This window comes from Loxodonta africana, chromosome 3 (assembly GCF_030014295.1).
Source record: "Loxodonta africana isolate mLoxAfr1 chromosome 3, mLoxAfr1.hap2, whole genome shotgun sequence".
In the NCBI taxonomy this organism is placed as follows: Eukaryota; Metazoa; Chordata; class Mammalia; order Proboscidea; family Elephantidae; genus Loxodonta; species Loxodonta africana.
The window spans coordinates 162,394,857-162,419,115 of NC_087344.1; the positions used below are offsets into that span (position 1 = coordinate 162,394,857).

General features: G+C 37.4%; 1 protein-coding gene across 4 annotated transcripts in view; it reads right to left on the reverse strand.

Annotated features, from left to right (window-relative positions):
• The window catches only part of MAGI3 (membrane associated guanylate kinase, WW and PDZ domain containing 3), a 257,635-nt gene that overhangs the window by 31,447 nt on the left and 201,929 nt on the right, over positions 1–24,259 (reverse strand). For all 4 annotated transcript variants that reach the window (XM_064282401.1, XM_064282400.1, XM_064282403.1 and 1 more), the window contains exons 8-15: positions 21,106–21,200; positions 13,962–14,150; positions 11,029–11,631; positions 9,745–9,776; positions 6,881–7,037; positions 4,436–4,527; positions 2,372–2,564; positions 1,162–1,350 (exon numbers count right to left, since the gene is read on the reverse strand). In XM_064282401.1, coding sequence (XP_064138471.1) covers positions 1,162–1,350; positions 2,372–2,564; positions 4,436–4,527; positions 6,881–7,037; positions 9,745–9,776; positions 11,029–11,631; positions 13,962–14,150; positions 21,106–21,200 — 1,550 coding nt within the window. The remainder of the gene's footprint in view (positions 1–1,161; positions 1,351–2,371; positions 2,565–4,435; positions 4,528–6,880; positions 7,038–9,744; positions 9,777–11,028; positions 11,632–13,961; positions 14,151–21,105; positions 21,201–24,259) is intronic.

Here is a 24,259-nt window from a genome sequence, read left to right on the forward strand (position 1 = left end):
TCCAAGTGTTACCATAGCAACTGCTTTTGGAAAATGGAAACTAGTATCAGCGAGCAGTGACCTGATACTATAGTAATAACTCATCCATGTCACAGAAGCTTCTTCCTTTACACATTTGCATTAATTTTGCAAGATTTTTGCAAATTGGTTTGGTTAACAACACTTTCTTGAAAGTGTTTCCTTTTTTTACTAAGATTTTAGAGACCATCTCGTCTAAAACGGCCTCACTGCCCAAGAGATAATCAGAACCACTGGCAAAGGCAACAGCACATTTCTATGTTGTCAAAGATTTTTATCATTTGTTTGAAAAAAAAAAAAAAAGTTACCAGATAAGTGTAATATGTACATATCAATTTGTCAGTTCTCATTGTATATTCATTTGGATTTTATAATTATATTTAAAGATTAGTATTTCTTATGAATATCAAGACAAGACCAATATTTAATTTGCTGAATCATAACAGCCCTGAACATACTAGAAGCAATTCCTCCTTTGTTGAGGAAATACATACATTCATCCTTCCCAGATGAGACTATTCTGTGAAACTCATTCAGGATGTTTAGATTAATTTTCAAAGGTTTTGATAAAGTTTCTTATTTTTGAATGAAGTATATATGAAAGGTTAGGAATGCCTCTTATCATTTAACAAGGGTACTCTAGAGCTAGACTATGGCAATTACTATTAAATAACATGAGAGAACAATTAAAGACATATTTGTGTCAAGATTTTTCTATTAATCTGGTTTGCTTCTTCTCAATTGCTTCTAGCATTTATTTCTGCATACACAGTGTCTCCTAATTTAAAAAACTCATGCCTCCATATTAAAAATAAACAAACAAAAAAACCCCAGCACTGGACCTTTCACTATGTCTATTAAGTTGTGTCCCTGATATACATGGTACTGCCGCAGTATAATCTTGATTCAAACTGAGCTACTGAGACTTATTTTATGGAATCTGAGACCACAGATGAACCTAAATCCTGGAAGAGTTTGATATGAATTACCTAACTTTGAAAATAAGGAAAATATTCACCATTCTTAAAAAGATAAGTCTCTAGGACAATTTATATATAGTTCCTAATCCATTTCCTAAGCCCCAATGGGAGACTCAGAAAAGGGGAATGGCAGGGACAGACAAGAGGATACAGCAGCCCTTACCCCCTGGAGGTGGCTTGTTTTTGGAGGTGAGGATAACAAAGCCAAATCCTTCACTCTCTTTTCTTTGTAAGATAACATCGTAGGCCTCCTGGGGAGCCGGCTTGACTGGGACCTCTGCTCGGGTCAGGCGGGGAGATCCATTTTGTGTTGAAATGAAGGCTTGAGAGTTGTCATCCTCAGGTTGTTTTTCTAGAATAAACATAATCAGTCTTGATATTTCTGGAACATCATTAATTCTTGTTAGCAAAAGTATTTTTGTGCATCGCTTCTCACAAGAAAATTTAGTTTCTAATAACATAAAGAGGAGAAAAGCCGTCCTCCTTGAAAACTTTGGACACAGCCTGAGTGCAGACGTAGGCAGCAGCAGACCCCTCCTAAATCCTTATAAAGTATTACGTTGGAAAAATAAATATAATCTAATGTTAGCTCACTTAAAGTTTTTCAAAGTTTCCATGAGATTTGATAGTAAAAGAATTCTAGAAATTATTTTAGTTCTACCAAGGTTTTTAACCTCGGCCAGTAATTTTAACAAACGTAGATAATGAGGACTGACAGAGTAAACTTCCTTTTAAAATCAACTTTAAGTATAAATTAATATGGTGACTGATGTTCATTGACATCTGGGAGGTAGCTGCATCAGGGCAGAGATACAGCCCTGATATACGTTGGGAGGAGTTTGCCATCTACATAGGATTTGTCTGAAACAATGTGTTTTACAGTTTTCTGATCGGTGATATCAGATGAACTGATCATTGGCAGTTCTCATCCTTTTTTTTTTTTTTTTTCCCTGCTAGGACACCAACAAGCTGACCACAAGAGCAGCAAAATCTCCTGGGTATAGATAGGGTCATATGGAATCCCCAGAAAGTGGGCAGTTAGCCTACACATTTTTCTCCTGTTCAAGATTGACATCAGAATGTGAGAAAGATGGACACAAGTTAGTTCTAATCGATGGGAGGAAAAAGCACACTCTGTACCTTCGAGGGCAGTGGGTTTGGTTTGTTTTTTGGGTGCCTTAATTTGGTACAAACTAGCATTATTAACAACCAAAACACGCTGCAGTCAAGAAATATGCATTTATAAGGTCCCTTTTGGTTTATAATCTAAAAATAAAACAAAACAAAAATGCCACTAACATCTAATCATTAAGGAAAAACAACTCCTTGTATGCACGGTTAGGATGAATTAGCTAAAACGTCTCCGATCATACCACCATAGAAGATCTTTCTTCTGACGGTTAGTAACACATGGCCATTTCGAGCAGCTGTTGTCATTAGGTCCAAGACTTGTTTGTGCGACTTCCCCTTAACAGGAATTCCATCAATGCACATCAGTTCATCAGCAGCACGGAGCCGACCATCTTTTTCAGCTGCACCCAGGGGAATGATGGCCCCGATATATATCTAATAAGATAACACAGTGTAAGCTGGTCTACACAGTCAACTAAGATCAAATGAGAGTTAAGGACTTCCTGACTCTGAGTACTGTCCACTCCAGCAGATTACTGCAGTTCAATTATGAAAACAATGATATTTCAGAAAGATGGTGTCTTAGAAAGCAACTGTTCTCCAAAATGGCACCTCAAATAACCATTATACTATGTTATCCCTTCTGGATTCTCAAAGTTGAGTACAAAGAAGACAGAAAATGCAGATCTGTTCAGGAATTTAAAAAGCCCTACCATCACCTCCACCATCACCAAACAAAAATACTAAACTCAGAAAATGCAATTTTGTAGACTAGCTATTCAAAGTGAAAAAGTCTGTTCAATGCCAGCAGGAAAGATTTCCTACACACTGTTCATAGCCACCGGGATAACTCTTACTACACACTCATTACATATGGCTATCAGTGCAAGTTCAGCATATACAACAGAGAAACAATTCCTGTTCCCACCTTGTAAAACAATAAATATTTTAAGAGAACAGAGTGGTCTGGAGTTCACCTGCACCTGGGTGAACAGATCTAGTAATTCTGCTTACCGGCAAATAGAACCATATAATTAGGAAATCCAGAAATTTTGGGCAAGTTTCAGGGCTGCTAAAGCTTGACATTTAAGAGAAAGGAAAGGTTTCCTCCAAGTTGTTTGAGAAAAATTCTTAAAATGTCTAAGTGAACACTATGAATATCAGCACAATAAGAAGCAATAAAATAAAAATAAATAAACCACCAAGAACAATCAAAGTATCTTACAGTTGCCCTATACAAGGCAATGTGGTATGAGCTTCATTTGTCTTGGATGACTGCTGTAATTATAGCTAATATGGCTAATTAGACTTCATCTATACTACACAAATTAAATGTGCTATTTAGAAATAGAAAGAAGACTGACATTAAAAAAAAAGAATATTGATATTCACTGAATTTTCAAGCTGACAATAATGTCATTTTTATATTATACAAAAGAAAATGTAAATATGTTCTTAAATTCTACAAGCCTATTACTTCTTTGTCAATCAAACTAAGAGCAAAACTTAAAAACAAGCCGATTACATTTGTTCTCTAACGTTATGTGAGAATCATGTACAAATCAAATTCAAGATTTTAAATGCTTTGCAAATATAACCCTTATGCTTTCTGGGCATAAACATTAATTATCTTATATTCCTCTAGTTTCATAGGTAACAGATATATGACATGCGAAGTACGGAACATGTAAATGTTGCCTCACTAATAAGATTAAAAAAAAAAATAGGTGACATAATATTCACAGGCACATGCCAGCTGTTTACGGAACATTCAGAACATAGAGTAACTGTGGTAAAGAGGACTTTAGATTATACATTTCTTAGAGAAGGAACATGCCTTATAATCTGTTTTAGCAAAGGCAAAGAGAAATAACTTAAAATTTGTTAACTTCAGGCACATACAGAAGGAAAAACATTAATCTCTATGCAATTTACAGCTTCTATAGTCAGTTTTTACCTATAGCATTTAACTTCAGCTACACCAAGTTAGAAGCCATCGTGGTGCAGTGGCTAAGAGCTTGGCTGCTAACCAAAATGTTAGCGGTTGGAATCCACCAGGCGCTCCTTGGAAACCTTGTGGGGCAGTTCCACTCTGTTCTACAGGGTTGCTCTGTGTCAGAATCAACTGGATGGCAATGGGTTTGGTTTCTTGGTTTTACACCAAGTTAACTGAGAGGCTACAATCCTAACAGAAAGGCAGCTCTTCCTCACACTGATGAAACTTAGAAACAAAACTGCACATCCCACCAAAGCACCACGCAGAAGTTTCAGCAAGAATAGCCAAATTCCAAAGGATTTAAACTTACAGATTGGTCAGGTCCATCTCCTCCTAGCACCCTGAAGCCAAACCCGGATTCCTGTTTCCGAAGAAAAACATCCAAATCTTTGGTGTTTGGTGCTGAGTAAAATCAGAAAATATAAAATAAACACTTGGATTTAGTCAGATTAAAAGAAAACAAAGTTCAGTATTTTGTAGGACAATATTATAGAGTAGTCCAATAAACTATAATCTCAGAACTCTTGCTATGTGAAAGTTTATACTAGAGAATACCACCACCAAAAAAAAAAAAAAAATATCAACTATTGATCCTTGTTTTCAGCTCTAAAAAAGATTGCTTAGGAATATTTACCTCTACTTCCCCGCCCTCAGTAATATGCTTCCATTAACTTCTAATGCTTTCAAGTCAGTATTACAACATCAGCTTCAGAATTACTCAGTTTAAGTTTGGGATTTAACAGGCACAAATTATCTAAGTTAACAGTTGGGCAAGGCACTTCAAATCCTAAGAAAAGAGAGGCCATAAATGCCTTTTTTCCACTCCTAAACTAATAACCTTTGCCTCAGATAAACATCCCCTATGAAATGCTTACTTAGCCTAATTTTGCGAGATGATATTATTTTTTAAGGGGAAACAAATAATGGCTAACACCTATTATTAGCCCCATTTTGTCGCCAAGGAAACTGAGGCTTAAGTAATCTGCCCGATGTCATGTAGCAAGTAAGTGGCTGAGCTGAGACTTAAACCCAGCTCGATTTCCAGGGACCATGCTCTTAAACCACAGTATCATGCCCCCTAAGGGCAGGTTGCATTCATGAGACTATTAAGTCAGAAAATCTACCTCATGACAAAAATTTTATCTCTGGGAAAATATTAATGTTAATTACAAGTAAGAAATATTTCACTAGAAAAGGAAAAGGAAGAAACATGTTAACTATATAAAAAGTGATGTAGGGTAAATTCCCGATAATGTTCATTGGAAGCAATTTCTTTTGATAAAGCTTTTGATCAGAATCATAGAACTTTAGCGATGAAAGGACTCATGAGTCCAAGTCACTTATTTTATGGGTGAGGCCCAAAGGGACTGCAGAGTTCACACTAAGAATGTGTCAGGCCATGCATGGGAAGTCTGAAGAAAGGATTCTCCATAGGCTATGCTAATTTAAATCACTACTTTGCTATGCTAACACCTGGCTTTCATTTTTCTAAGTTTGGCCTGGGCATATCGAGATAAAGATCTGCAATTTGTTAAATAAGCATGAAGTCAGTTATATATAATATTTTCATCTGTATACATCTTTTCCAAGGTAGATTTAGATCTATTTCTTAGAAACAGATAAATTAAAACAAAACAAAACAAAACAAAACAAAAAAACTACACCTATCTAAATCTGAAATTTTACTCTGGAAAAGATTTACCATTAGTAAATAAATTCCTATGAAAATGAATTTCTAGCTTATGCACTCTCTTCTCATCATCTCTCAGCTGGATTCCTCTAAAGAATTTACTCTTTGGTCTCCTTGCCTCCAATTGCACAGCCCCCTTGACTCATCCTCTATACACCTGCCAGGAAAATCCTTCTAAAGCCCAAGTCCAATAATATTGTCCCTATAGGTAAAGCCAGAAACCTGGTGGCATAGTGGTTAAGTGCTATGGCTGCTAACCAAAGGGTTGGCAGTTCGAATCTACCAGGCGCTCCTTGTAAACTCTATGGGGCAGTGCTACTCTGTCCTATAGGGTCACTATGAGTCAGAATCGACTCGACAGCACTAGGCTTGGTTTGGTTTTTATAGGTAAAACCATTTAGTGGCTCACCATCATTTATCTAAGCAACGCCAGCTTCCTCAGACTGCCCCAATAACCCTTCTCAATCTGCTCCTGCTCTCCTCTCTGGCTTCCTTGCCAATCATACCCAGCCAAACTGGAGTACTCATAGAACCCAGGCCATGCAAGGTCAAAATGTAGATGCCATTGCTTTTCTCTTTCCCTGCTGTCTTCCTCATAAACACCTCTTCATCTCTGAAGGCTTGGTTAAATCTTTACTCCCTGTGTGAAGCTTTATCTGACACTTTCTACTACCCACATTTCCAACATTGGATCCCAAACTATCCAGTCCATCCTTCTATCACTGCACCTATTAAGCTAATTTGCATTTATTTGTATACTTATTGATTACATATTTGTCTTTTCTACATAGGTTTAATAAACCCTTTTGGGTACAGGGCCTATATATCCTATTCATTTACGAATATTCCAATTACCTAATGTGGTGTCTGGTAGATAGTTGGAACTTAATACACATTTTTGAAAAAATTAGGTGAATGCGTGTTGAATGTAAATGAAAGAAGCGCAAGTGGGAATGAAGGAATCACTTTTCAATATGGTTTTGAAAGATGGGAAGGTCCCAGTTTAAAAAGTAATACAAATTTATCTTGTTCCATGTTCTCCTGAAATATTCCACAACTACTTACGTTTATCTTCATATAAAGTCTTAGATTTCAGGTAGACCTCAGAAGGATCCAGTTTCGGGGATCCTGACCTGATAATGCTGGGTGGAAAAGGCATAGGCTGGGGAGTGGGCTCATTTATGGCCTCCAAACTTCCTGAATTTTCCTTTTTATCTGTTTTCTGAAATGAAAAGGGCCTTACTTAGTATTTTAAAAAAGCAGATGCTTGATTAGTTCATAAAACTACTCTCTGAACCAGGTATGTCAGCTAATTACAGTTGTTTAGGTTGCAGCATCAGAGCCACGGGAGTTTTGCAGTCTTACAGCAATCCACATTCACAGCCATGTGCATTTGGTTAAAACATGTTTAACTTAAACTAGAAAACAGCTTATAATGATGTTAACTGAAAAGGCCTTAATTAGTCCTATGTTTAAGCTATCTTGCCCTGATTATCTCCACCACCAAGACACAAACTGATTTTGAGAAGATAAAAACAGGAATGCAAAACAAGGTAGTACTTCTAAATAAAGCAAGAGGGAGACTGAGAGAACACCTTCATAAAATTCTTGATAAGCCCCATCTCCCACTCACTAAATTTCATTTCCAGTGAAGACGTTTAAAGCAATAGTTTTTTCTAAGAAAATGGAATAGAAAGTGTTAACTCTAATTTAAGATATAAAGATGACACTGTGAGAACCCTGCTTAACCAATTCATATATATTATGGGGAAATGCACCATGCCAGGCAACAGATAAGGGAAAACAGACTAGCATAGTCTGATATTTTTCCTATTCAGATAGAACTTTCCCCAAATAACAGTCAAATAAAATGACTCCTTTAATAAAGTTCTAAAAACGAAATCCAATAATTAACTCTAAGAAAATAAAATATGCTAAGTTGACCTCTCCTTTTTCCCTATAAAACATTTTTTGAGGACAGCTTGTTATCCTGAATTTTTTTTTTTTTTTTTTCTAGTTAGGGGAGGGAAATTGTAGACGTCTGTGATAAAACAATTAAAGCGGGCTAGCGTGCGGAAGCAGCAGCTTGTCAGGGGCAGTGAGGGGTTAAAAAAAAAAAAAAAAAATGGTGGGTGGGGGAGGTTCTTTCACTGCCCCAGATCCAGTCAGATGGCAGAAAAGGTAAGAGGAGCCTCCTCCCCTTTCTCCACACGTCCTAGGATCCTTCCAGAAACAGAGGTCATCGGAGCCTTCTATCAATTATAAAGTGCTACGCTCAACATGGCTACACTGGCAGCCATTATGAAATAGATACAGAGGCAGGGGGGTTAAAAAATGTTCACTAGACGTCATTATGTAAAAGACGAAAACATTAAAGCAAAAAAGAGGGGCTAAAAAATATAGGCATAGATCCTTCAGATGGAGAGGAAGTCAAGGCGATATAAAGAAAAAATATTTATTAGAGAACCAGAGAAGTACAGGAAATACAGTGCAGTTGTACCTGAACGGGGAAAAAAGAATCTTTGTTCACACTGGACCTGCGCAGCACAAACAGTTCTGTAAAAGGGCAGAAGCCAAGTAGCTGGCTCTTTCCTTTTGATCCACACAACAGCAAATTTGTAAAAGATTCCCACTTGGTGGGCTAGAAAGAACTAATCCATTTGATATCCGATGGTCCTTTCCTTTAATAACTGATGGCTTATGGTTATGGGAGAACGCTTTTGAATTGTGAGATGAAAGACTCCAAAGCAAGCCAACTAGAACTAAATTATGATTTCATTTATAATTGTCTTTATAGTCTATATCCATGTAATTGTGGATATTTAAATAGCCACACATGTGTGCCTAGTGTTTCTTTTACAGTAGCATTATTTGGTACACCTTTTTTTAGTTCTTTTTTTATTCTCTATGTTGTTATTGTGTGCCATTGAGTCGATTCTGACTCACAGCAATCCTGTATAACAGAGTAAAACTGCCCCATAGGGTTTCTAGGCTGTAATTTCTATGGGAGCAGATTGCCAGGTCTTTTCTCCCACTGCGCGGCTGGTGGATTCAAACTGCCGACATCTTGGTTAGCAGCTGAGTGCTTAACCATTGTGCCACCAGGGCTCCTTTTAGGCTAGTCGGTTATTCAGAAGAATGGCAAAGAAGATACTGTCTCAGGTTTGAAAGCTTACTACTTTTACAACAGAGTAGTGATTAAGGGTGGTTAAGAGCTCAGCTGCTAATCAAAAGGTCGGCAGTTCAAATCCACCTGTTGCTCCTTGGAAACCCTATGTCTCTTATAGGGTCACTATGAGTCAGGATAGGCTCATTGGCAACAGGTTTGGGTTCTGCCTTACTTTGATAACAAGCGAAGTGAGTACAGAGGCCACAATTACTCTAGAAAGTATTACTGAGTTCTAAATGTAAGCAGGTTATCTAAATGTGAGTATTTACAGTACCCATGACATTATGTGAAGCTCTCATGCCTTTTCTCTGGGCAGCAAGATGTAATATTTCACCTCACATTTGAAGGGATTTCTGAAGGGGCATTCCTTTAACTACTATGTACCCTTGCATCTCTGAAACATAACAAAAGTAAAAGGATCCCTAAGTAGGTGCTACATTTTACTACTTAGGGGATAGGATTATTTCTAGTATGGGCCCTCTAGTATTTCTCTAACAGAAATACTTAACCAGGAGAGCACACCCCCTAAAAAAAAAAGCACATTGCCATCGAGTCAATTCCGACTCATGAGTACACCCCCTAACTAGGGCCGTTTTCTAACTTGCATACCCTTAGAGCTTCTGACACAAGCCCAGGGCAGCATGCCTCCTGATTCCTCCCAGTTGATAATCACCGTCACAATGACTGCTCTAACAGAGAGGAACACGTCATGTATCTTGGTGTGTTGGGAAGAAACATTTGAGGACAACTGAATACTCACCATTTTGGTAGTTTTAGTTGGTGAAGGAGGACCTTTAAAAAAACAAGTCAAGTTTTAGAAATAGAGGAAACAATCCCAGATAACAAATGCTGGTTATGTTTATGATAAAACTAGCTGTAACTTTTCATAGACTAGTAAATTCTATGCCCAACACCTCCTCTGTGCTACGCATTATACATGTATTATTTAATTCTATGACAATCCTAAGGCATAAATGTTATCACCATTTTATAGATAAAGTAAACCAAGGCTCAAATAGACAAACATTACTTCCTTGCACCAGAGAGCCAGTAAGTGGCAAGGCAGGAAGCTGCTATTGAACCTGCCTGACATCAAACCCTGGCATCTTGGTTATATGTGTTAGAGCCCTGTATAGCTCTACAGCACACACAAAGCAATTTCCACCTTACTCTGAGCACATTCTACCATATCACCCAGAGAAGAATGAAAATGGTGTAAAGTAATAAGAAGAAGGAAAAACTCCCCAATGAAGTTAAGTGCTCATTTGCCTCAAAAATGAAAAATAAAAGCCAGAGAGATAAAAGAGTGAAGGATTAAATTTTATTCTTTAAAATACTAGACATTCAGAGGCATGGATCTAAGAAAGTCTATTAAAATCCAACTTTGCGATTAATCCTTGGAACTGGATTTATAGTATCTGGGAACAGTTCAAGTCAGCTCATGCCCTTGGAAAATAAGAATTACATTTCTCTCACGTGAGCACTGTGGGGCTTAATTAACATTTACCAGCAGATACTAGAGCTTAAGATAAAAGCTTTATAAGCACAAGCTATAGTGATTGCTTCTGCAGAACAGAGTTAACACACCATCCAACATTTCACTGATCAGAGATCTTTGCTTTTTGAAAACACCTTTGGTGGAGTACAGAGATCCAGATGAACACCATCGCAAGGCAAAAGAGTCAATTTCTAGTATTGTCATCAACAGAGAAAATGAAATTAAGCAGATATATTTTATTTGAAATAGCACAATGCTGTGATTCTCCTTGATCGTTAAAGCTATATATCAGATTTTTAACAGCATACAGAGGGAAAAAAAAATCCACAATGGATACAAATGAAACCACTAATAACAAAACAAAACAAAAAACTGCTAAAAAAGATACCGCTTAGGGAAGCAATCAGACAGAACCCTAAGAAAAATGTACACTAGTTACCAGTTACGTCTGTTGGGAAAAGAGACATCCTGACCTGTAAGGAAGGATAATTCATAGTTATAAATGCATGAACACTGAAGAGTCTTCCTTGTTGTGTTTTTACTCACCTCCTCTTAAGATAAGCAAAGGTACATCTGCACCTACTGGAAACTGCTTTAGCACTTCTACCACTTGGAGATGTGTTAAATTCTGCACATTTTGATGGTAAATTTCCTTAATTATATCCCCTTTCTGAAGACCTTGACACCACTGGCTATCCAATATCATTTTCACCTTCTGTCCAGTTGGGCTGTCAGCAATTGCAAACCCAAAGCCTTTAGGGCCCTTAATCAGAGGGACAGTCACGAGTTCAGGTTGGGAACTGCCTGATGCCATGGATGCTCTCTGCTCACTCAGATCTGATGGTCCATTGAGACGATCACTGGTCAGGGTGAGTCCCAGTTTTCCATTCTGGTCTGCAACCACTGCTCCTGCCTTAAAATCCTGAGTATGCATGCCAGTCTCTCCCTTAGTTAATGACTGTCCATTGATGACAGGAGTAGCAGCAACAATGTCTACAACAGGATCTTCATTGTCATCAGGAAGTGGATAACCACGACATAAAGTGAGGTTTACATACTGATTGACAGGCACCAATTGAAACATCTGGACAACATCTGCGTGGGTGTGACCAAGGACGCAGTTGCCATTGATGTCTACAATAACATCACCTGGTAAAACATAATCATGTTACAAAAAAAAAACTGTGAATCTCCAAATAAGCTACTTCCAAATTTAATTCTTTGGGAAGGGGAGGCAAAAGTAACTTTAATTTAGCATCTAAATTTAAATGCTGGAATCCTCTTACTGTGGATCAACTGCTGAAAAAAAATAGATTTCCAACACAGACATGTCATTCTCCCTTTTGTGATTCCTTTCTCAAAGGCATATATAAGTGTCTAAAATCCTTGTTATTTTAGCAGCAGTGAGTTGTGACCTCAAGCTCAGGTAAATCATTAAAAAGAAAAACCAATGAGTTCATATTATCATTGTCAGCATATCCTCTCAGTCACAGCTAGGTGGTCATACAAAGCTAGGGATGCTGTAGCACGTATTTAATATGTAGAAGAGAAGCAAATGACTCCAGTGGTTACTTGTACAGTCTACCTTTAAATGGTACTTATTTCTTGGTTTTAAGAAGTCACTGATTAAAATGTACTTGAAAATTCATCCTTGTTTAAGAAATGCAGAGCTGAGGATTAGCATAATATTAACTTAAGAATATTTTGTAGAGATCGTGAATTTACTGTAAATCAGATTTCAAAAGGAGAAATAAGTAAAAAAAAAAAAAAACACAAGCAAAGGGTAATTGTTTAAGTCACTGAAAAGCCACCTAAATTAATTCCTATAGAAGTTGGTCTTGATTTCCCAATTTTAGGTTGTTATGATCACTCTGAAGAATCACTGCCACCTGACATTCATTGGTTGGGTCTTTTTCTAATGCAGCGTTCGTTGGCTTTTTAAAATTTGTCATCTGTAGTCCCATCCATTTGTAGTTTTTATTTGAATGTGATAATTTAAAAGGTTATTTCCAAATAAAGTTGCTTTAATTTGTCCCGATTATGGTTAGTCTTTAAATAATCAACACAAATAAGTGTTAAAAACCGATGTTGGTCTGGAAATTTATTTCATGATTTTAAAAGATACAGAAGTTAGACTAATTAGAAATAAAATCTTGACTTTCTACCTCTGGAAAAATCTCCCAGAATTTTTACAAAGTTTTGTATTGGTATGCAAATTAGACTAAAAACAATTTTAGACAAATCTCAATCAATATTATAAATCCCTGAGAGGATACAGGATAGCTAAGAGGTATGTCTCACAGACAAATGTAAAAAAGATATAGTTGAGAACTAAAAAAACCTTACTATTAATTTTAATCTCCAGAGCTTGTTATTTTTATGAAGTAATTAAAAAAAGGAGAGCCAAAAATAATTTCATTTATAAATATATCTTTCAATTATTTTAAGTTTCCTCCTTTTAACCTTCTATCACCTTGATGGAGAAGCATGATATGATAGATCCTCATATCCTAATTGAAAATTACTTGGTACTTGTCATCAAAAAGTACTATGACAACTGGACCATCTAAATTGGGACCATAGTTACATGGTTTGTGAAATAGCAAAAGATTAGAAAACTCTAGTAAATAGTATGAGAAGAAACTTCAATAGAATACTAAAAACCTTCTGGAAAAAAGTGACTGAAAACCTCCCTCAGGATCACTAGTCTTGAATCTCTTCCAACCTCCTCTGCCACAAAGACTGTTAGCCATATTAAAATGTCTAACAATTATTAAGTAAAGACTTTGGCAAAACTGTATAGAAGACAACTTAAGTTTACATAATTCTGTAGAAATAGTAATCTGTGTTTCCATTAATTCTCAACATAAAACCCAGTGCCGTCGAGTCGATTCCGACTCATAGCAACCCTGCAGGACAGAGTAGAACTGCCCCATAGAGTTTCCAAGGAGCGCCTGGTGGATTCGAACTGCCAACCGTTTGGCTAGCAGCCATAGCACTTAACCACTACGCCACCAGGGTTTCCAATTCTTAACATATAAGTTCAATTTTACTAATAGCCAGCAACACTAAGGAAGGAAAAATACTTGGGAAAAACTGCTAGATATAGCAATTTGCTTGATATCACTATAAACATCTGAATAAACCATTTTTTCAAAGAAAAGTACAGGTAAATGTTAGCTCACTCCAAAAAAAAAAAAAAAAGTACCGCATAATTAAAGAAAATTAAACAACCAAATAGTTTCCTGAGATGTTAATAAATCTGTAGCTTAGTACAGATAAGAGGTTATTTCAAAATTATACAAACCATCTGAAGATAAACTATTTTAATACAGGAGCTGCCCTCTCCAGTTTATATACTTCAGCATGATATATATAAATAAATTATAAAAAAACCCTCATCATTATAATTTTTATTATAGTGTCACCATACTTCAAGTAATTCTGAAAACTATAGTTCTCAAAAAAAAAAAAATTACCTGGTGCGATTTTCCCATCCTGAGCAGCAGGACCATCTTTCAGCACATTTTTCACTTGTAGGAATTCATCAGGCCTATCTCCACCAATAATAGTAAAACCAAATCCCATTGTGCTTTTTTTCAGTGATGCTCGAACAAGGATACCTTTAAGCTGGGATGGATCTCGAGTAAAGTGTGATTTTTCCACATCTGTGCCAAAATGGAAAATGAGTTTGGGACCAAAAGCTATGACACTGAATATAGTCCTCAAAGCCAATCTTCAAGATACTCTATATACCTTAAGTCTAACAAACCATAAAGGAAACAAAAACCGGAAAGAATCAAATGTTGTTGAACAGTTAGTATTTAAACTCCTAAACTAAGTCACTAAAAAAAAAAAACACTTAGCTAATGAACCATTTTTCTTTTACAGAATTCTATGTTATTTGAAGAACGAGGCATTAGGAATGGAGGAAGGCTCATTAACAACCTGCGATGCGCAGATGACACAACCTTGCTTGCTGAAAGCCAGGAGGACTTGAAGCATTTACTGATGAAGATCAAAGACCACAGCCTTCAGTATGGATTACACCTCAACATACAGAAAACCAAAATCCTCACAAGTGAACTAATAAAGCAACATCATGATAAACAGGGAAAAGGCTGAAGTTGTCAAGGATTTCATTTCACTTGGATCCACAATCAACACCCAGGTAAGCAGCAGTCAAGAAATCAAACAACATATTGCACTGGGCAAATCTGCTACAAAAGACTCCTTTAAAGTGTTAAAAAGCAAAGATGTTGCTTTGAGGACAAGGTGTGCCTGTTCATATGCATGTGAAAGCTGGACAATGGATATGGAAAACCAGAGAAGAATTGATGCCTTTGAATTACGGTGTTGGCAAAGAATATTAAATATACCGTGGACTGCCAGAAAACCAGCAAATCTGTCTTGGAAGAAGCACAGCCAGAATGCCCCTTAGAAGTGAGGATGGCAAGACTCTGTCTCATGTACTTTGGACATGTTAACAGGAGGGACCCGTCCCTGGAGAAGGACACCATGTTTGGTAAAGTAGAGGGTCAGTGAAAAAGAGGAAGACCCTCAATGAAATGGATTGACACAGTGGCTGCAACAGTGGCCTCAAACACAGCAACAATTGTAAGGTTGGAGCAGGTGTGGGCAGCATTTCATTCTGTTGTACACAGGGTTGCTAAGAGTAGGAACCGACTCTATGACACCTAACAACAACAACGTTATTTGAAAGGTAGAAGCACCTTCTTACATCTCCTCTGCATTGCCCTGTTTGTGCTTACTTTCTCTCATTCCCAAAGAGTTCACTGTATAAAGTTAAAATGATGCACCCAAGGGACAGCCTTTATCACCAAATTCCTGAAAGTCTTAGACATTTATTCAGCTATAGATTTCATTTGAATAGGCATCAATGAGCTCTTTCTACATGGAAAATGAAGGCAACGTCACAATGAAAAAAAGAGAATATATAAAGAACTTTGTATAATTCACAATCCAGGTTTTTTTTTGCAGCCTCTAACTTTCTGATAGAAGGAGTGAATCCTTGAACAATCAGTAAAGACCTTAAAGTTTCTTTCCTTTTCACTCATGTTTTAACAGATGTTTTAGGAAGAAAAAACACAGTCCCTTTGAAAAGTCTATTTTTTGGAGGTTTCCTTAGAAGATCCAAGAACTAAAAGTGATTTATATTTGCGAATAACACCTCCCTTTCCTTCCCCAAAACCTTTCCCCTCCTCTCACCATCGTGGCAGCCATTAAGGCAGTTATGAAAACTCCAAGAGGATCAAATTATATCGATTTATAATTTACAAAACTTTGTTTAAATTAACTGTTTTTAAGATGGCTTAAAATTTGCTGCCAAATCTATTTTTATCATTTTTATTGAGATATACCATACAATTCAGCTATTTAAAATGCATAATTGAATTTTTAAAAAATTTTTATTGTGCTTTAAGTGCAAGTTTATAAATCAAGTCAGTCTCTCATACAAAACCTTATAACAAAACCTTATATACACCTTGTTATATACTAGTTGCCCTCTTCCAATGAGACAGCACACTCCTCTCCATCCTGCATTTCCGTGTCCATTGAGCCAGCTCCTGTCCCCCTTGGCCTTCACATCTCCCCTCCAGACAGGAGCTGCACATACAGTCTCATGTGTCTACTTGATCCAAGAAGCTCACTCCTCACCAGTATCATTTTCTGTTCAATTTTTTTTTTTTGTAAGATACTAGGCTGTGCAATGAACACAATCGAATTTTAGTAAATTTTCTTCTGCGCCCCCCCCCCCCAAAATCCCTGTGTACATTAGCTGTCACCCTCCATTTCTCCCCCACCTGGCCAGCCCTAGGCAATGTTCTGTCCTTACAGATTTGCCCAATTTGGATATTTCATGTAAATGAAATAATACGATATGTGGTCTTTTGACTGGCTTCTTTCACTTAACCTAATGTTTCCAAGGTTCACTTGTGTTGTAGCATGTATCAGTACTTGATTCCTTTTTATGCTAAATTAAAATATACCATTATATTCTATCTTTTGTTTATCCATCATGTGATAGACATTTGGGTTGTTTCTACTATTTGGTTATTATAAATAATGCTGGTATGAACATTCATGTCTAAGTTTTTGTTTGGTTTTCATTTCTCTTTGGTATTATGCAGTAAAGGATTAACCTTGCCCAAAGAGAGGTCTGGCCTTTGTCCTCAGCTCCTGATTTGTCTTGCCAATAAGAGTGCTTTTGTTTATGTGGGGGCCTTGGGCCACACCAGATGTGCTAACAATGTGACTTCTGGTGGAGTCTTTGGGCCACATGGTATCAGCTCAACCTTTGGAAGGGCTGGAGACTGAGGTCAGCCACGTGAGCAATTAGATATGTCTATGTGACACAAACCCAATGACAACTCTGGCTACCAAGGCTTGGGTGAGCTTCCCTGGTTGGCAATACTCTGTGCATACTGTCATTCATCACTGTGATAGAAGTTAGTGCTATCCATGATTTTACTGGGAGAGGACTACTGGAAGCTTTGCCCTTGGAACTCTCTAAGATTCTGCTCCATCTACTTCTTACCTTGACTAATTTTAATCTGTATCCTTTCACTGTAATAAGCTGTAACCATGAGGATAACAGCTCTCAGTGAGTTCTGTGGTCATTCTAGTGAATTATTGAGCCTGAGGGTAGTCTTGGAGACCTGAAATTGCAATTTGGGTCAGAAGTGAAGGTGGTGTTGGAGATCTCCTAACATTGCAGGTATATACCTACAAGTGGAATTTCTGAGTCATAACTATGGAACCCTGGTGGTGCAGTGGCTAAGAGCTGAGCTGCTAAAAAACAGGTCAGCAGTTCGAGTCCACCAGGCACTCCTTGGAAACCCTATGGCAGTTCTGCTCTGTCCTATAGGGTCACTATGAGTCAGAAGCGATGGTAACTATGTTTAACATTTTGAAGACTTGCCAAATTCTTTTCCACAGTGACTTTACCCATTTATATTCACACTACAAATGTATGGGAGTTCCAATTCCCTACATCTTCACCAACACTTGTTATTGTCTGTCTTTTTATTACAGTCATTCTTTTTTTAATGGGTATAAAGTGTCATCTCATTGTGGTTTTGGTTTGCATTTCCCTAATGACTTAAATTAATAAGACCACATTGTTTGCTACCAAGACCACACTCAGTGCTAGTGTCATGGCTGGAGTTATTTGTTTATATCTGCCATCCTTCTTAGCAAAGTGTTCTAAGAGATGTGCATTACAGCTCATGGCCAATTAGGAAAAAAGTAACCCTTAGGGCTGCCCCACATGGTTATGCACACTGTGCAATATGCAAATAGCTCTCTCAAAATGTAGGGCAGCCCTGGAAATGCTGACAAAGGTTTAGCTGGGCAGTAGGTCTATCTTATTTGATATGTTCTCTCTAGAATTGCTTAACCTCTTACAAGTAAAAATCCTTAACTCTAAAAAAACATGTATTTTAGGGTTGGTAAAATAGAGGACTAGACTCTGGACAGCATGAATTCACCACAGCAAATAGCACTTTGTCAGGCCTCTCAGTTAGCCTGCTTATGGTGATACCTCTGGGAATTGCTGTGCTCTTGGTGAGCCTTTGACATTCAAAATAGCAACCATTCTCTGAACTAAATATTAACCATTTAAAAAACTATTTAATTGACATGTTTGATGTCCATTCAGATATGTAAGATCCTTACGATTGTTGACCAGTGCTGCCTTCTTGTAGACAAGAACATTTATTTGCTGACCATGTACTTAGGTACTCGAGGATAATACCTCTAGTGAAATATTCCATTCTCACTTTTATGTCAAATGTTGAAATATCTCTGATTAGGTATTCCATGTTCTCACCCCCATGAATACTGGAATAAGATTGTCTCTGAAGGTTAAACTAGAAAATCAGCATATAATGGACGAGAGTCAAGATGGGCAAACACTAAAGAGATTACAAAAATTCTAGTTAACATCTTATTTTAGAGAAAAGAGTAATAAAATAGCCAAAACCAATGAGAAACCGTTCAGAAGTAGGTCTTATCAGAATTAAACACAAAAAATGAGAATCAAAACGCCACGAAGATACTGTCTTTGGTCCTAACAGTCCCAATTTTAAATCCAAGCCTCGCAATTTAGTTGAGTGATCTTGGGCATGTTTTTTAACCTTTCTAAGTCTCAGATGTCTCATCTATAAAACGGGAATAATTATACCTAATTCATGGGATTGTCATAAGGATTATATTAGGTAATGTATGAAAAGCACAGGAAGCAGTGCTTGATAAATACTAAGTGCTCAATAAGCGCAGATGAACACAGATGCACACACACTGTCTAAGGAAGAAGGTTCCTGGCTTAAACTCGAGTGGCAAGTACATCCCAGAAATGGACACATCAGACAATTATAACTTGATGCCATTAAATCAACTAAATGAGCATATAATAATAATCTCAGAGAGAACACTTTGAGACTTAAATGAGATAATGTACATGAATACTATACCTGACTATCTCAATGAATCAAACCAAAAACCAAACCTGCTGCCGTTGAGTTGATGCCAACTGAGAGTGACTCTAAACGACAGAGTAGAATTTCCCCATAGGGTTTCCAAGACTATAAGCCTCTACAGAAGCTGACTGCCACATCCTTCTCCTGTGCAGCAGTTGAGCACTTTAACCACTGAACCACCAGGGCTTAGTAAATAGTGGCCGTTGTTCTTTAAGGACTAGCATGACTTCCATTATTTCTAGGAAGCTTTCTTGCCCTCTCATAGTCAGATTTAATTTCTCTCTCCTTTGTGTCCCAATTTCTATCACACCACTGCACTAAAATTATGTACCTATTTCCTGGCTAAGTTGTGAGCCCCTGAAGGTCAGGTGCTGAGTCTTTACCTTTTTTCCATAGGAAAAGTGCCTGGTCAGCTAAATTGATAAAGCACATGGTCCCTGCCCTCAAGGAGCATATAGTTTAAGACAGGAAAGGATATCTCCCTTGCTTTGTGACACAGAAGATATGAGAATTCAGGACTATACATTATAGTACAAAAAACCCTGAATTTAAAGTCAGTAAAACTAGGTCTAAATTTGGCTTGACATTTACTCACTATGAGGCTAAGCAAACGGCTGAATCTTTACTAAAGTCTCAGCCTCCTTTTCTGTAAAATGAGGATTCATGTTCCTCTCCAGTTAATGTCCTCTCTGCCTAGCCTCTTTCACAATCAAGCTATCAAAAAAGTAGGCTATGCTCACCGTCTCCACTTTTCACATCCCATTTCCTCTGCATCTTACTGCGATTTTGCTCCACTCTCTACTTACTCTTGCTAGAGTGACTAATGACCTCCATGTTGTCAAATCCAAGGTACAGGTTTCAGTCTTCAATTGTCTCGACTTTTTACCAGCACGTGACACAAACGATTTCTTTTGAAACTTTCTTCTTCTCATGGCTGCCTACCCCTACAACCTATCTCCTAACTGCTCCTCCACAAATGCATTATTCTCTAGCCATTCCTATCTGGACACATCATTTCATATCTCTTATGATATATATTCGGTTCCTTCTATCTGGAATGCTCCTCTAAAAATTTTTTTTCTGCCTGGTTTAACTTTTCCTAACTCTTCAAGACCCAGTTCAAATATCTCCTCTACTTTGAAACTTCCCCTGTCCCCTTGACTTTCTCCACCAAAACAGAGCTTAGTACTCCCCTCTTTATGCCACCACTGTTCCTTGCACATCTCTATTAACAACACTAAAAAGGTATCGTTATTGATCACCATGTGTCAGATACCTTACAAGCACTTTATATACTCCTCATAACCACCTTCAGATGGGGAAACACTGGTGGGGTAGTGGTTAAGAGCTATGGCTGCTAACCACAAAGGTCGGCAGTTTGAATCCACCAGGTGCTCCTTGGAAACTCCATGGGGCAGTTCTACTCTGTCCTGTAGGGTTGCTATGAGTTGGAATCGACTTGACAGCAACAGGTTTTTAATGACCTTAAGAGATTTTTTTTTTTTAACAGGAGTTTATTGGTATCCCTATTTTATAGATGAGTACAACACAAGAACTTCCATGACAACTTTTTCAAAATGCAGATGACTAGGCTCATTAGAATCTTAGCACCCATACATTTTAAACATGATGTTGATATCACTAATATCCTACCATTACACTTGAGAAACAATGATGTAAGCAAATAATTTGGTAGATTTATTTAGTATTTATTTGTTTCAGTTAATGAAGAATCCTGAATGGTTACGGACATTAAATCTAAGCAATTAACTTGGGAGAAGCTCTCGATGAATTGAGAACTAATACCGCCTGGCTTTCAACATAAGGAAGCAATCCAATCCTCATATCCAAAACAAAACCTCCAATCCATAAAAAATCACCCAATTCCTTCACCCAACAATTTCATTATTTCTATATAAGCAGCATGAAAAAAAATGTTTTCCCAAAATGTCCCGATGTTTCATTAAGATTATTCACATCTTTGCAGTGACAAAAAATAGACACTCTTTGTTGAATTTCAAAGCTCCAACCATAGAAAATTCAATCAAACTCACTTTTATGATTTCAGCATATTCATTTCACAAGTTATCCTTAAAAGAAAATATTACAAAAAAAGTTCTACCTGGTTTTGAAGACCCAATGTCGGCTTGTCCTGACTGCTTTTTCCTTTTGGCTTCCTCCACTGGATTTTCAAACTGGGTCTTCTGGTTAAGGTGACTGTGAAATGTAGAAAAAAATGCATTTCAATTTACACTAAGAGAGTTACATACTTTTAAATAGACTATCACATCATTTAATCACCAAAGATTAAGAAACAAGTCTGTTAGGCTATGTGACAGAGAAGCTGACAGATCACAGCAGAGGCGCGTTTTGGTAACTGCAGAAAGGCCCACTGAAAATGCCTAGAAGTCAAAGCTGCTAAAGCTTACAGGTATTTCATTTACTACAGGGTTGCTTATGAGTCGGTGTCAACTTAATGGCAACAGGTTTGTTTCTTTTGGATTAATAGTTTCATCACTGTGTTGTTAGGTGCTGTTGAGTTGGTTCTGACTCATAGTGACCCTGTGCACAAAAGAATGAAACACCGCCCGATCCTGTGCCATCCTCTCAATCGTTGGCATGCTTGAGCTCATTGTTGTAGCCACTGTGTGAATCCATCTCGTTGAGCGTCTTTCTTTCTTTTGCTGACTCTCTACCCAGCATGATGATCTTCTCCTGATATCATGCCCAAAGTACGTGAGATGAAGTCTCACCATCCTCGCTTCTAAGGAGCATTCCGGCCATACTTCTTCCAAGACAGATTTGTTTGTTCTTCTGGCAGTTCATGGTATATTCAGTATTCTTCATCAACACTGTAATTCAAGGGTATCAACTCTTCTTCGGTCTTACTTATTTAAACTTACCCAAGACAGCCAATAGCAGTTTTCAAAACTGTAGTAGTTTTGAAACTCTTATCTGATGCAATAAGAACTGATGATTATTGGTCAGTTAATTAAAAAGAAAAAAAAGGAAGTGAAGGTGGGAGGTTTTTAAGTTTCTCCAAAAGGAGGCAAGATTGTAAAGACACATTCGAAGAAATCTGAGTACAGAGCCCTTCTAGAATTTTACTATTGCGATTCCAGCTGACTCACCCACGTCAATTCAGCAGCAACTTTTTTAGTGATTTGCTTTTATCATATTGTATCACAGAACAACTCTTTCACACTCAGATTGCTCCACATTTATGTAATAATTATAAATTCTGTAACTGCAACACAGGTTCAACTAATATTTATGATCTGGGAACAAACACAACAGACTCTGGGGGAGGCAGAAACATGTGGGGATAGAGGATAGATAGCGGATAGAGGATAACCAACTAGCCAATACTATTCAGCATTCTATGGGGAACTGTATGGTTTATAGAACGAAGGAAGCATCGGTTATTCTGGCAAGTCAGTTAAAAGTGGATATTGGTTAAGAAAGCAACTATTGTACAAAAGATGTTTAGGGCCCCAGATAGGTCAGTGCAGAAGCAATGGGAACCAAATTCTAGCACTTCCACAGTACAGATATACTGCAGACAAATGATATGTGTTTTCCAGTAAAACCCATTTTAACAAGAAGTGACATAAGTGAACATCAGCAATTAAACATGAAATCATGCAAATTTCAGAATGAATATCCTTACATAGATTATTACCAAAATCTACACATAAATAGTCATGCAGCTCGGAGGTTTACTTTGAAGTTTGTGAACATTAATGATAGTAATGGAGGAGGAGGCAGTAGGAAAAAAAAAGAAAAAAATGCCCACAGCAGGGAATGTTAACTTTCTCGATGTTGTTTAGGCTTCCAGTGTGTATCACCTCCGCAACAGATGTGGGTATTTAGCTTCAGAGCTCTAAATATAGCAAGCTCTACTTGACAGTCTTTGGGCTCTCATTTCACTAAAACTCAAGTATTCTTTTGCTTCTTACTACAAGGGGGCACCTTATCCATTGAGTTAACTGTATAAGCCCTTGGTGAAAATGAAAGCCTTCAGTGCTAAATTAGATATCATTTAAAAAAAAAATTATTAGGTACTGGAATTTTAATTAAAAATTATTTTTAAAAATTAGAAAATGACACTTGGGAGGGAATAAACCTGTTTCAAAAGAACCTTGGCTCACTTTAACGTCATCAGCTAGAATGACTCACTTTGCCACCCAGGCATTAGAACACAAAAAGTAGTAATTTGTTTATACCCTTTGTACTGTGTGGGAGTAGAGAGTAGAAATATGCAAATGAGTAATCCCTTTCCTGAAAATGATTTGACAAAAGAATCTAAGATTTTAGTGGAGCAATTGCATTGTTACCTTAGACTACCAAACCCAAACCAAACTTACTGCTGTTGAGTCGATTCCAATTCATAGGGACCCTACTGGACAGAGTAGAATTGCCCCATTGGGTGGACAAGGCTGTAAATCTTTATGGAAGCAGACTGCCACATCTTTCTCCCATGGAGTAGCTGGTGGGTTTGAACTGCTGACCTTTGGGTTAACAGCCAAGCACTTAACCACTGTGCCACCAGGGCTCCATTACCTTATACCACCTAGGTGAAAATGCCACCAACAAAACTAAACAAAACAAAAAAGCTAAAACACTCTCCTTTTCCTTTAGTTACTTATACCCACAATATTATTACAGATGTAACATATTTTGTTTCACATATAACTAGCTGCGGGAAGTAAGGGAGGAGAATGTCACAGATTACCAGAAAAACCAAAGGGTAGTGAAAACGCATGATTTTTAGAAGCTCATGAATATGTAACATATAACTTGGAATATCATCAGTATCGAAATTTTGTGTATAATATCTGACTTTTTAAAATTCATCTCAACAAACAAAATAATTATTCTTTCACAAAGAAGTTGAGATAGTGAAGCAGGTGTATATTTTGACTTTGACACTGAAGTACCTTAAGGCATTTAACACAATACAATCAAGACACTATTTCTAAATACATAAGCATTCTTATGGATGGTCTGCCATTACATTTTGGAAGAATTTTATTTTAAAAAATAAGTTAATCCATTTTAGAATTGCTTCCTCTAAAATAATTACTCACAAAGAAAAACTGCCATTGCAGTTGGTTTTACTACTACAAGGCTCCTGCCAAGAGCAATCATTGCGCCATCTGGTTTGACAAACTAAGAGCGCCAAAGAGTAGCCATTCATGTAACAGCTTTTTATCTCTATCAGTAAACTCACTGCAGAAACTACGGTCGAGATTCGAAACCTAACTAATCTGGGA